General features: G+C 38.0%; 1 protein-coding gene across 4 annotated transcripts in view; it reads left to right on the forward strand.

Annotated features, from left to right (window-relative positions):
* The first annotated feature begins 863 nt into the window (after positions 1 to 863).
* Positions 864 to 13446, forward strand: part of GABRB1 (gamma-aminobutyric acid type A receptor subunit beta1) — a 130274-nt gene continuing 117691 nt past the window's right edge. Inside the window, exons 1-3 of one of the 4 annotated variants that reach the window (XM_081958896.1) lie at positions 864 to 973; positions 1173 to 1264; positions 1940 to 2007. In XM_081958896.1, coding sequence (XP_081815022.1) covers positions 894 to 973; positions 1173 to 1264; positions 1940 to 2007 — 240 coding nt within the window. In that variant the 5' untranslated portion in view covers positions 864 to 893. Of the gene's footprint in view, positions 1015 to 1172; positions 1338 to 1939; positions 2008 to 13446 lie in introns of those variants that run through there. The other 3 variants (XM_081958897.1, XM_081958899.1, XM_081958898.1) reach the window with 3 other exon arrangements.

The following is a 13446-nucleotide window of genomic DNA, read 5'->3' on the forward strand; positions in this document are numbered from 1 at the left end:
TTAGCAACGTATGCCACAGTGGTGGCTTGGTGATGCTGGAAGATGCTATAAAATCACCAGAGGGGAAAGGACCAGAATCCTTAAGTACTACTGCATTACCCACACCAACAAGGAGTGAACATACAAGGTATCATCTCTTGTTGTAGGGGCAAACTTTCCTGTTGCTTAGGGGATTCCAATCTGGTGGAAGTCAAATTACTTTATGTCTCCTCATCCTTTTTTTAAAAAGGGAAACTTAGAAAGAAAGAGAGGTTGTTATTTAACACTGCTTTGCCCCCTGCCTTAGCCCTTTCTCATCTATAGTTTCCAAACGTGAGCAGTGGATTTGATACATAGATGGATAGGAGACAACCGACACCAGGGCCATCCCCTAGATACGGCAGGAGAAAAGCAGCTTGAAAGAAGCTAATGGTAGACTCTGGTCCTATCTATGGTTATATACACCAGCAGCAAGGAAATGGGGGTTGTGTTACCTAACTATAGCTGTGGCCATATAACGCGACCGGCTGCGCTCTAAACTGGCTTCCTTTTTACCAACCAGTGATGGAGAGTCACCAACGGAGGGAGGGCGGTGTCGCAGCTGCGATGAGCTTAAGATGCCTGGACTTCACGTTCTGCCGGTCCGAATACCTTTCGGCTTTCCGCGGGCCGCCGTCCGGAGAGCGAGCAGGGCCCACCGGCGCGGCTCATTGACAGCCCTGGTGGCCAACGCTGACCGGGATCTTCAGCTATTGAACCAGTGCCACGCATGCGTGGCGCTCTTCTCGGCGGTGGTGGCGGCACCCTGCCTGTGGCTTGAAAGTTGCATTCCTTGAATCTTCGCGGGTGGGGCGGAGAGTGAGAAGGGGGGAGGGGATAAAAAAGAGACACCCGCTGTTCATCAGGAGGAAGGAATGTGGGCAGTTCAGCTCCGAGAGGGTGCGGGGATTTTTGTCTTCCCGGTGATGGTAGCTGTGGTCTCCTACGCTAAGAGGTGAGGATGGACGCTTGGGCGCAAGGAGGCGCATATGTGGGGTGGGTATTCGTGTGTATGCGTGCGTGTCTGTCTGCCTCTCTCTCTCCCCCGTCCCCCGGGTGTCCCCCCCCGGGAGGCAAGGATAAATAGATTGTGGCAGGGAATGGGAGGGTGTCTCCCTCCTCGTCCTGAATCACTTTCTTTCCGCCTTGTTTAGCGTGAACGAGCCCAGCAACATGTCCTACGTGAAAGAGACGGTGGATCGATTGCTCAAAGGATACGACATTCGCTTAAGGCCAGATTTTGGAGGTAATTCTCCCCTGATTTGTTTACAACAGGAGACAACGCGGTGCCTTGCCTTCCATTCGGAGGCAGAAGGCTGGTAAGGATGTTAATCTGTTAAGTGGCACGTCCAGTCTCGGGAAAGACTCCTCCGAGTCGAACTCATCTATATGTGTAGATGTGCCTGTCATCTATGTTTCTATATGTGACACAGTTGTTTTACAATCATTTGGAAGAGTGGTTTGCCATTGTCTTTTCCCTGGATTTTTAAAATTACTTAATCTAGTTTACAAGCTTGTCCAAACAGGATTCTGCTTAGCTTTGTTAAACCAGCTAAGACTGGTGAGGGGCTGTTGCATACTATCCCAAATATATCTTTTTTGATCCCCCCTCTCTTTCTTGCACACACACACACACACACACACACACACGTATGCAAGTTTACAACCACACATGTTGGACAAAGATTGGCTGTTGCCAGTGTTCATACCAGCAGTCAGATTAGTTAGCTTTTGGCTTTCACAAAAGTCTTAAACAAATCAATCACTGAGTGCAACATATGGGCAGAAGAATGCCATTTTCTTTCTCTTTCTCTCTCTCTAAAAAAAAAAAAAACCAAACAAGTGGAAATGAAGATTTAAATTCATTTCCTTAGCTGGTCATTAAAAATACACACAACAAATCACCCATCTCGGTTTCCAGGTTCTCCTGTTGATGTTGGGATGAGAATAGAGATCGCCAGTATAGACATGGTCTCTGAAGTCAACATGGTGAGTACTTCTTTGAAAAAGGGAAGGATGAGCTATAGGGGCAAGGAAGGCCCATGGTAGAAAGTGTTCTACAAAAGCACAAAAATTTTTGGAGTCCAAGGCTGAAAGATCCTGTTTGTTTGAGTGCTGAAGAAATCCATTCTGTGTATGTGAGGGAGGGGGTGGGGGGAGGTAGCTTGGATGCTGTCAACACGCAGAAGAGTGCCATCTGCTGGCTCAGTAGTGGAGTTTCAGGACAATGGACAGCGACCAGATCGCACTCGTGCTTTCTAGAATCGGCCGGGTCTATTCGGGAAATGCTAGAAATTATGGTATAATCACAAGATGAAAATCCAAGCAATACATAGGAAAATGGAAAAAAGAGGAAGGGCACAACTGTCATATGGTTAGGTATGTATGTAATAACTCTCTGTACATTATTCCTGCCACTAGAGCCTTTGCAGCAATCTAGTTATTGATATCCAGATAAGATTTAGGGTGAGATGGGGATGTTTAAGAATTCATATGAATTTTATTTCAGTTGTAAGACTGGGTTCATACGTTTTAGATAATTAATTCCTGTCATCATTCACTGAGAGGCTAAGTAGTGAAGTGTGTACTTTGTATAATATATCTACTGTATAATATATCTGCCTAGCAGCTGCATTGCTGCCTCTTACTGAACTCTGTTGATCCCCCCATCTCCAACTTCTGCCTGTCTGTGTTTTGACTGCCTCTTATGCAGATGCAGTAATTGAAGATTGCTTATGCTGAATATCTGTGATAACAAAAGGAACTTCCCCAAGGAATTTAAAATAACATCAGGAATTAAACATGACATCTTGCACATTCTTCAAGATACCTAACTTTGAATTTCTGTTTAGTTCTAGATTTGTTCTCTCCTTGATTAGTTTCCATCCATTGCCTCTTGTCTCATATTCTGGTGCTTTTGAAAATAGGTGGACCTTCTCTTCTCTGTGGCAGCCCCTCAAATATTGGAACACTACTATAATGGTCCTTCTTTTCACTAGACTGGACATACCTAGTTCCTGCAACTGTACTGTATATGTTTTAGCCTCTAGCCGCCTAATAATCTTTATTGCTGTTCTCTGCACTCTTTCCAAACTTTATGGTGACCAAAGCTGGATGCAGCATTCCAAGTATGGTGTTACCAAGGCCTTATAAAATGGTACTAACACTTCATGTGATTGTGATTTCAACCCTCTGTTAATGCAACCTAGTATTGCATTTGCTTTTTGAGCAGCTGGAGCACACTGGTGAGTCATATTTAAGTGATTGCTCCTCAGGGCTCCAAAATCTTTTTCATAGTTACTGCTATTAAGCTGAGTTTCACCTAATATATACCTGTATATTTGGTTTTTGTTGCCTAAGTGTAAGCATTTACTTTTCTTTATATTGAAATTCATTTTGTTAGATAGGGCCCAGTGTTCAAGCCTATCAAGATCCATCTGGATCTTGAACCTATCTTCTGGGGTAGTTCTACTAACCTATTCCTGCTATCTGGGTGTCATTGGCAAATTTGATGAGTTCCCCTTCTATTCCCTAATCTAAATTATTTATGATGATATTGAAGAATACTGGGCCTAAGATGGAACCTTGTAGCACCCCACTGCTTACTTCTCTCCATGTGGATGCAGTACCATTAAGGACCACTTATGAAGTCTGGTTTGTCAGCAAGATACAAATCCATTTGGTGGTGAGGTTGTCTGTTCCACATTTTTCTAGCTTACCAAGAAGTAGGTTATGGTCTACTTTATCAAATGAAATAAGATTGTTTTGCATTTATCTGTTTTTAACAAATCTGTGCTGGCTACTAGTTATAACTTTATTTGCTTCTAGTTGTTTGCAGGTCTGCTTTTTATTATCTTTACCAGGATCTTTCCAGGTATTGATGTTAGATTCATTGGTCTGTAATTTCCTGGGTCTGGTTTTTCCCCCTTTCTTGAAGATGGGAACCACATCAGTTCTTTTTCAATCCTCAGATACTTCCCTGATGCTCCAGGATTCTTTTAAAAAAACAGAAATAAACATAAAATAAAAAATAAAATAAAATAAAACAAATAAATGACATCATAAAGTATCAAAACCACAGTAAGAAATAATAACTAAGGCTGCTGATGACAAAAGCATCCCAGCATATCCCCAGAAAGGTTCAGAAAGAGAAATTTCTCAGCCATTGCCTCCACCCTTTGTAACATCCTCCCTCCAGAGGTGAGGTGGACTCCTCACTCTCTTGGCTTTTCAGAAATGTCTGAAAACCTGATTCTGCCATCTTGCTTGGGGCTCACAGAAGAGCAGACAGACATGGGCTTGGTTAGTGCCCTTGAAAACCCCTCCCCTTTCCTTCTTAACGTCGCATTTAACTATCTTTTCCTCCTCATATATTTATCTATAATTTTTATAGTTTACTTGTACACTACTCAGAATCCCTTTTGGGGGGGAGCTGGGCAGTTTCTAAATTTGATAAATAAATAGAAAGATGATCCAGATGATCTTTAGTGCTCATAGTTGCAAATGCAAAGATACACATGCTCTTCTCTTTCATTTTCCTTTTATCCATTCAGACTTTCCATCCTTTCTTTGCTCTGGGTTTCCAGATTCCACATACAGAAAGATACTGGAACAGGAATCTTTTACTACAGGCTTGCTACATTTTTGAAACTCATTGCTATAGCAAATATTTGCTTTAGTCTCTTCTTTATGTCCACAAATATGGAGTATATGTGCTGTTTCCTGCATAATTCCACAGGACCAAATTCTCATAAGCAAGTCAGAAACGACAAACTGGACAATCTTTAGACTAGATCAATAGTGTTTGGACTAGATCAATAGTGTTTGGGTTAGTCTAACAAGATTTTGTTTTATTTTCCTTGCCTGAACATGTGATTGCAAAGTAAATTATCGTAGGTCCTAGCAGAGTTAAAGGCCTTGTTACAAATGAGGTCTATGAATATCTGGAAGCTTTGAAGTTTTTATTAATCTGACTACGAATTGATGTGTACCCAGAATTTTATTATGTGATTCTTAAGAGCTTTATTGGATTTATTTTCATTGTTGTCCCAGCAATATTTTATCTAGATCTTGAGAATATCATAAGTTGTCTAATATGTACCATGCTTTCACATTTCTGCAGCCTTGGTAAGGTGAAACCAATATACATACATAATGAGTTCCTATCCTATGGTAGTTGAATTGGTCTAAATGGCCCATAATCCTGCAGCTATCAGCATACTGGATTTATTGCAGATATGTAAAGAGTGCCAATTCTGCTAAAGTTAGATTCAGTGTAAGTGAGTGAAACAAAATCATCATTTTTCATACTTTCAACCAATTTTTTCTTTCTTTGCTGTTGTACATTGCAGAAGCATTCTGATATTACTTTAAATATACCTGACTTTGTTACAAGATAGATCCAAAGTGCATTTACCATATTTTTCAGAATATAAGACACACCTCCGCCCCCTAAAAGTGGGTGAAATTTTAGGTGCATCTTATAGACCGAATACAGGCATTTTTGGTCTCCCAAACCCTCCATGCGTGTTTGCCCTCCCTGGCCCCCAGAAGCCCTCTGCAGTGCTCTGCACGGCCTGTTTTTTCCAAAAACGGGCCAATTTTCACCAAAAAACAGTTGTTTTTTTGGTTTCCAAGCACTCCATGCGTTGCGTTTTTGCCCTAGCCAGCCCCCAGAAGCACTCTGCAGACCAAAAATGGGTGCTTATTTTGTGAAAACGGGCCCATTTTTGGTAAAAATGGGCTGTGTAGAGTACTGCAGTGTGCTTCTGGGGGACTGGGAGGGCGAAACCACAACGCATGGAGGCCAAAAACTTTTTTTTCTTGTTTTCCTCCAGTAAATTTAGGCACGTCTTATAGTCCAAAGAACATGCTACCTCTCTTTAATATTTTATATTTCTGGCCTCAAAGATAGAGCTTAAAGATTGTAGATAATACTGATAGATATACAGATCTTCAAGAAAGGAAGATAGCCTTTTGAGATAAGCTAGCAATAGAAATAGACACAATGATTTCAGGAAGTCTACTGTATTGTTATGGGATATAATAACAGCATCTTCAAAGTTTGATAGAGATTTCTTCTGCCCCCTCTTATACCAAGGGGTTATTTGAGTTTCTTTCGCAAGCTTTCTAAGATTGCAAGATCATTTTTCCTCCCTTAATTGCCCACCCATACCTTAATCAAAGTTATCTCCACTTTGCTTTATACCATGAGACACAAGAATGCTTTTAATAGTTCTGACACATTCCTATAATTCCCAATCTATCCAGTTGTCAAGTATACATGCATAAGAATTGTAGTCTATCATATCTGAAGGATGCCTAGTTGGATAGGTTGATTCAAATATTGCTGAGTGTGTCCCTTTCCCCCCTGAAATTGCCCCACTGTAATGAAAAGGCTTTGTATCTTGCCTGTATTTCTGCAGCATGTTCTGGATATGTATACCACAAAACTAGTGCAGAAATGAAACAAGTAAACCACACTGAGCTTCTATTGATAAGTCAATCAGATTTTGCAGCAATAACCAGCCAAATTGCAGTAAAATTGGCATCCCTTCCATCTAAGAGTGGTGGCATCTAAAATTATGTTTAGATATTTAATGTTGCCATACTGTAGTAGGGTTTCAGTGAAAAGGAATCCATTCTGGAAAATTCTTTCTAGATTTCTGATCAGAGGAATGGAAAATGTAGGGATCTGATCCAAAAGGCAAGGGTGAAAGAATTTGTGGAATGACTATCTCTTTGCCACAAGATGATTAAAGAATCTCTCTCAGATATGTTTTATTTAATTACTTATTTACAACATAGTAGATAACTCTTTTAACCTTGCTATGACCCATAGGGTGACCCATAAATTCAACCATTTTGTTGTAATGTATGATGTATCAACCTGGTAATTTCAAATAATCCACATGATACTGGCACGTGGTACTGGCATATTCCTTTCTTCTGCTTCTATGAAAATGCATTTCTTTAAAAGGGTATTGACTCATTTAAGTATCATTTGTATAAGGTGTTTTTCTGCACTAACTAACTTTCTGGACACCCAATCCATTCTTCAACTATATTTCTTTACCATATTTCTCCAAATCTTTTTTTTTATTGAGTTGCTCATGCTTTTTACCATGGTTAAAATCTGCCTGACCCTTAAGTAGCCATGCTGGCTATGCCATGCTTATTTTTAACTGGATGGGGTTTTTTTGAAGCTCCATCTTTAATTAGCCATTTTTTGTTAATCTCTCATCAGTTCTACTCTTTATGGATTGTATTTTCTCCCCATCATTATCTTGTTGTCCACACTATTTAACTTAATCCCATTAACATGTATAGCATTTAGAGCAATCTAAGCACTAGGCTAGGTAATCAATTTCATCAAGTGCTTAGCCTAAAAAGAAAAGAAATGTGGCAGAATGGGAAGGAACAAGAAGAGGAGAATTTACTGAAATGTAATTACACAAAGAGATATGAAAACATGTAATGTTTGCCTGAAATACATGATGATAATCACAGCCATTTAATCTTTCTCCAGCCTAAGATGTGAAGAACTTCACTGCTTTTATCTTCCATTTCCCTTTATACCAATGATCTCTTAATCCTTTTTCTCTACCTCACTTTCCAGGTTTCTTGGTAGTTGTCTAGCTATAGCAGCACATGAAGGATAACTGTGTTTTTCTTCTCCTGTCCAGAACCTCGCCTTAGGAAAACAATATTAGCCAAGCCTACCTACATCTATCACAATTATGCAGCATTGTACGGTTGCTGGAGAAGGGAAGGAAGATGACTGCTTTCTCTCTTTTTTTTCATTTCCCTCAATTGCATTTCCCCCAATTCAGCAGGAATTTAGATGTGCGTGAAGGGAATTATATCCCCTAGGACAGTTTTAATACTGTACACAGTTTATTGTTGTTTCAGAAACAATGTGGTATAGATGGAGAAGGCCCAGAAAGGGCAACAAAAATTGTCCAGGAACTGAAACAGTTCCACAAAGTATGAGGCTCTTTAGCTTAGAAAAACAGTAGAGAAACAAAATAGAGATACAAAAAATATAATTGCAAGAAGGCCACAGAGAAGTATGTTTTTTTTTCTTTCATGCTTGGAGCTAGGATAATCTGAAAGGTAGTTGTGCAATGTTAAGAGGAAATATTTCTTTGTACAATTAAGTTTTAATAATATATTCTATGTGGGTACGGCCATGAATTTGAAGTTTTCAGATACATGGAGGATAAGGCCATTAAGAACACTTATATACATTTTACTTACAGTGCTGACAAATAGGCACTGGCAGAGTGCATGGTACAAAAGATCTGTCTTGTGGATCTACTCATGCTTATGGTTGATAATTGGAAGTGAAAAATAAAATGAATATTTTATTTGGTCATCATAACTGTTATATTTTTGTTGTCATCATGAGTAAATAGGAAGGTGGAGATTTAGGACCTGCCTTAAATATAAAGGGAGATGTGAGGAATGAAATCCATTAATCAGTTGGATTTGTTGCAAAATGATGTAAATATTGGTCCTGTTTGGTGGGATGTAGCTTAATATATTCTGATCCATTCCAGTTTACATCTCACTTGGACTTAATTTTGAATTTTTATCATCCATTCCATATATCATCTGCAGCCTCTGTACATCTTGATTCTCATCTCCACGTCTACTTTTTGACGTGGAGATGAGAATCCATAAAAAACCATCTCTATGCAAGGAAATTCCCTTCTTATCCTAGACTCAACATGCTATAACAATGGTGGTGAGGCTATGGTGTTAACATTAAAAGCATTATCATTACTTAAATCTTGGTTTTGCTATGTTCTTCCACTAGTACTTGAAACATTTCCTTGCAACTCCTTTTCAAAATATAAAGAACGTTGCCATTGTAAGAACTGTTTTTTTAAAAGAGCATAATGTTTCCCACAAGAGCTTTAAAAACCTCCAGGAGTTTTATTCAAGCGACAATGTGTTTGCTGACTTGTAAATGAAATTGGCATGGTAGAAACAGATGCCAAGGAAACTAATGAGAGGAACAGTGAATTGTGTATAATGTGAAATACATTTTCTTGAATGCATCTGACTGGGTTTAAAAAGATATTGAAATATACATTAAATTCTTAAGAACATATTTAAGGTTAAAATGGAGGTGATGTTCAAAATGTTCAAAATACTGTGACTTTGTTTCTCCTTAAACAGAAGCTACATTTTAAAAGCCACTAACTCTTACTTTGCACTGAATTTGTGGAGCAAGCTGATGCTACAAGATAAACTATGAACAACAGAAAAAAACAATGATGATTAAGAACCAATGATGCCCTTGCCTAATTTTCTTGCCATGGTTAGCAGATTTAGTTAAGGGACAGTTTGTATCAGAAATTCAGACAGTTTACTTGGGAAAAGATTAAGAATTATTTTTCTCAATCTAAAAGTCTTCTCTAAGGTCTGACCCCAGAAATGGAGAAAGAAAACTTGATAGATATTCTATCTGGGCTTTGATTGCTTAGCTCATCTATGTCTGGCTTAGATCTTTAAGAAATCAAGCTCCTTATGCTTGTGAATTAGAAATGGTCCCTTTTTTTCTGAAGGCCCATAATGTTTAACAACAACATGACAGGCAGAAATCATGTGTTGCTGAAGGCCACTGAATCCCATGACAGTTGTGTTACATACTGACAAGCAGTATGGTAGTTTCCACCAAGGTCCTCTGTTCCGGCAGGAACAATATTCAAATCTGATTGGTTGAATGGTCTGACAGAGTCTTTGTTGGATTGTACATAGTTGTCACTTAATAAAGAGCTGTTCATTGCTGAAGCCTGGGTCTGCCTCATCCATTCACCCTATCTAACACTAGCGACAAGGATGGGATTGGAAGGTAACTAGGCACCAAAAAGAGCAAATACAGTTAGTCCATCCAGCCCGGAGCAAAGCATGGCAATGAGCATGGCAAGACAAGATGACTACGCACGCCCCACCAGCTCTGTACGACCCAGCTACCAAGCACTGGGACTCGTATATGATGAGGTTTGAATGCTTCCTCAAAGCCAACAACCTCTTAGGCCTGTCCGAAGGCCAGAAGAAAGCAATGTTCCTGAGCTACTGTGGACCAGACATGTTCGAGACTGCTAAAGACTTGTCCAAACCAATGCCAATCCAGTCGCTCCCAGGCCATCTAAATACATGCAGAGCCACGAATTCAACCTCTGCAACCAGAAGGAAGGTAAAACGATTACCAATAAGTTGCTGTGGCCTACTGCGAGTTCAGGGACTTAGATGAACTCTTGCTGGACAGAATCATTTGCTGTGTTCAGGACATTAGTTTACAGAGGAGGTTGCTCACCAAGACAAACCTCACTCTACAAATTACCCTGGATGAAGCCAGGGTTACCGAGTCTTCAACCAAATTGACGGAAACGCTGCAGAGGCAGAGCAGCCCAAAGAGTGCGTGGAAAACTGCAGAGGTACATCACAAGACTACGGAGCCAGAAGCCTCAGACAGTGAAGATGAAATCTACCGCATGTGCACTGACTGCAAAGAATCGGTGCAGAAATTTGAAACGTGTTTGCCACCTTGTACCGGCTGTGGAGGCAACCACCAGTGATCTGCCTGCCGTTTTTGGGACACCATCTGCCAGTGCTGCGAACAAAAGGGGCACATCGCCAGAGTCTGCAGAAGCAAACTCCCTGCAACAGTCTTATGAGGACCTAACTTCTAGCAGATCATAAGACTACTATTATCCATAATGTAGCCAATTTTTGTTTTGTAATTTTTTTTATTTTTGGACAGACAAAAAACAACAAAACATAGAGCATAAAACCTTCTTCATTTACATACAGCATGTCATTTGGTTCCAAGGCTTTGGTGCATCCTTTCCATAATCCCCACTTTCAATTATATATAAAATCACAGATTATCCATCTAATATATATGTATACATTGTTATCATTGAACATCATTTGTTTGGCTATAACTATTACTCCTTCATTTTAAGCAAAGATATTCTAGGTATTAGATTCATTTACGTTATAACATTTCATTGCATCATCCTATATCTATTCAATAATAATGTAACTTTGTATTATTATCTGTATCATTCCATTATTCTTATATTAATAAAAATTCTCCAATATTTTTCATTTCCATGTTTTTTTATCTAACCACTGGTAAAATAAATCCAATACCTTATAAAATTGTTCATCTTCTTGTTCTCTAATTTCAAATGTCAATTTACTCATTTCAGCACATTCCATTATTTTCTGAATAACTTTCTCCTGCGTTGGTATTTTCTCATTTTTCCATTTTTTTGCAAATACAATTCTAGCTGCCATTAACACGTTTACAATCAAATATTTCAGCTCTCTATTGTATATTTCTGGTAATATCCCCAATAAAAAAATCTCAGGTTTAAAGCCTATATGTTTCTGTGTCATTTTTTCCAACCAAGCATGTCCACCACATATGGTAATATGAACCTGGTATCTGATGACATTTCCAACACTTTTCTGATTTGTTCTTGAACATTCTTGCTATTCTCACCGGGGGTAAGTGCCACCTGTAAAACATCTTATACATGTTTTCTTTGTATGCTGTTGACATTGTCATTTTATAATTTTGTAACCATAATTTTTGCCATTTCTCTAAATCAATCCCATGACCAAGATTTTTCCCCAAGCAATCATAGATTCTTTAACTTCTTCTAATTTAACCTCTAATAAGTATTCATATAATTTTTAATTACCTTTTCATCAGTACCTGTCAGAATTTTATCATAAAAACCTTCTATTTTAGGATCTTTATCATATCTAGAATGTATTTGCATGTATGAAAACCAGTTCATTCTTGCTTAGATTTAAGTTCATCCTTAGCATTTATTTTTTTAAAAAAAAAAATATTATTTTTTATTTTCAAAACAAACACAACAAATACTCCTTTCCATACTGAAGAAAGTGTATCAGTTGGTTACAAAAAGGCTTACGTGCATCTCTTCCACAGACAACAAACATAATTCATATTAACTCAAGTATTTTAACTCAGATATTTATACATGTTGCCATCATCATACCTCCATTTTCATTTGACTATAATTATTTAAACATCCTTCATCATAGCATATACCAAGATTTAATACATAAACCACATACTGGCATTTCATTTACTATTTCTAAAATCCTCCAATAACACTGAATCCTTATATCCTATTCTAGCTAAACATCCATAATATTTAATAAGAAAGTTTTCTAATCCTTCTTTCCAAATCATTGTTTGCAATTTACATCCAATTTCCTTATGTTGTACCCCTACCTACATATATGTTATCATTATCCTTCTTTTATTTAATTATATCCTGTATTATAACATTTTCCCCCTAATATTCAAAACTTAACTATATCTAAACTAGTTCTTTTTTATTAACCTTTATATATAATCCAAAAGAATTTCTAATCTTCCTTTCATGGGTACCATTCAATATTCATATCCCATTATTGCGTATCATGACACTACACATTGTATACATTATTATCATTATCAATTATTAATTTAACTATATCTATTGTCACTAAATTTCACTAAGTTTAACTAGTTTTAGATTATACTCTTTCATCTATCAACCTATATCTTTCCAGTAGCAAAACAGTCTCATATCTTCTGCTATTTGTGGTATCAGTCCTCTAATCATCTCCTTAATCAACTTTGTATGGACTCCACTTAGCAACTCTTTGTTTATAAAATCTCTCATGTAATTTCGATGCCCTTCTTCTGTTTCCTTAATCACCTTATCTTTGATTGCCGGTGGTGTTATCAAAACTATTGCTAATAAGATTTCTCTCTTTGAATCCATAAATTCTTTTATTTTTTTCTTCTTCTGTATCTTGCCATCTGGGGTAGGTTTCCCCTCCATTTAATTCCTCTTTCAGTATTCCACTCTTTCCATTTTCAGAAACAAACTAATCATCATAAATATATCAGGAATTTTAATTTCTTTATATTCATTTGCCTCTTCGATTTTTTGGATTTTAACCACCACTTTTTCCATTTGATGAACATCTTCAACTTCTCCGTCATATTTTGCTGTTAAATACACTGTCATCCAACTTCTTCTCTATCCTCTCACATGTGTTTGATAATTTCTGTATTTCTGAGAATATCTTTTGCAGACTTAAAACTTCTTTCTCCTGTTGAAATTGCGCCATTATCTCCAGCTAACAAACACTGCTGCTCTAGCTTAGTAAGTTTTAACAAAGCATCAATTCACAATAATCATTCCATTTTCACCTTTCTCTGGTTAAAAATATACTTCAAAGGAACCTCTGTGTGCTTTTCTTCTTATCACTCTCTATAAACAAGCAGTAAGACCTTGAAGTGCCAAGCCATGATAATCAGTGAAAGAAAATAAAAGTGTTTCGTTTCCAATATACAAACCTCTAGCCTCCAAGTAGCAG

This window comes from Natrix helvetica (genome assembly GCF_964273705.1).
Source record: "Natrix helvetica genome assembly, chromosome: 7".
NCBI lineage: Eukaryota > Metazoa > Chordata > Lepidosauria > Squamata > Natricidae > Natrix > Natrix helvetica.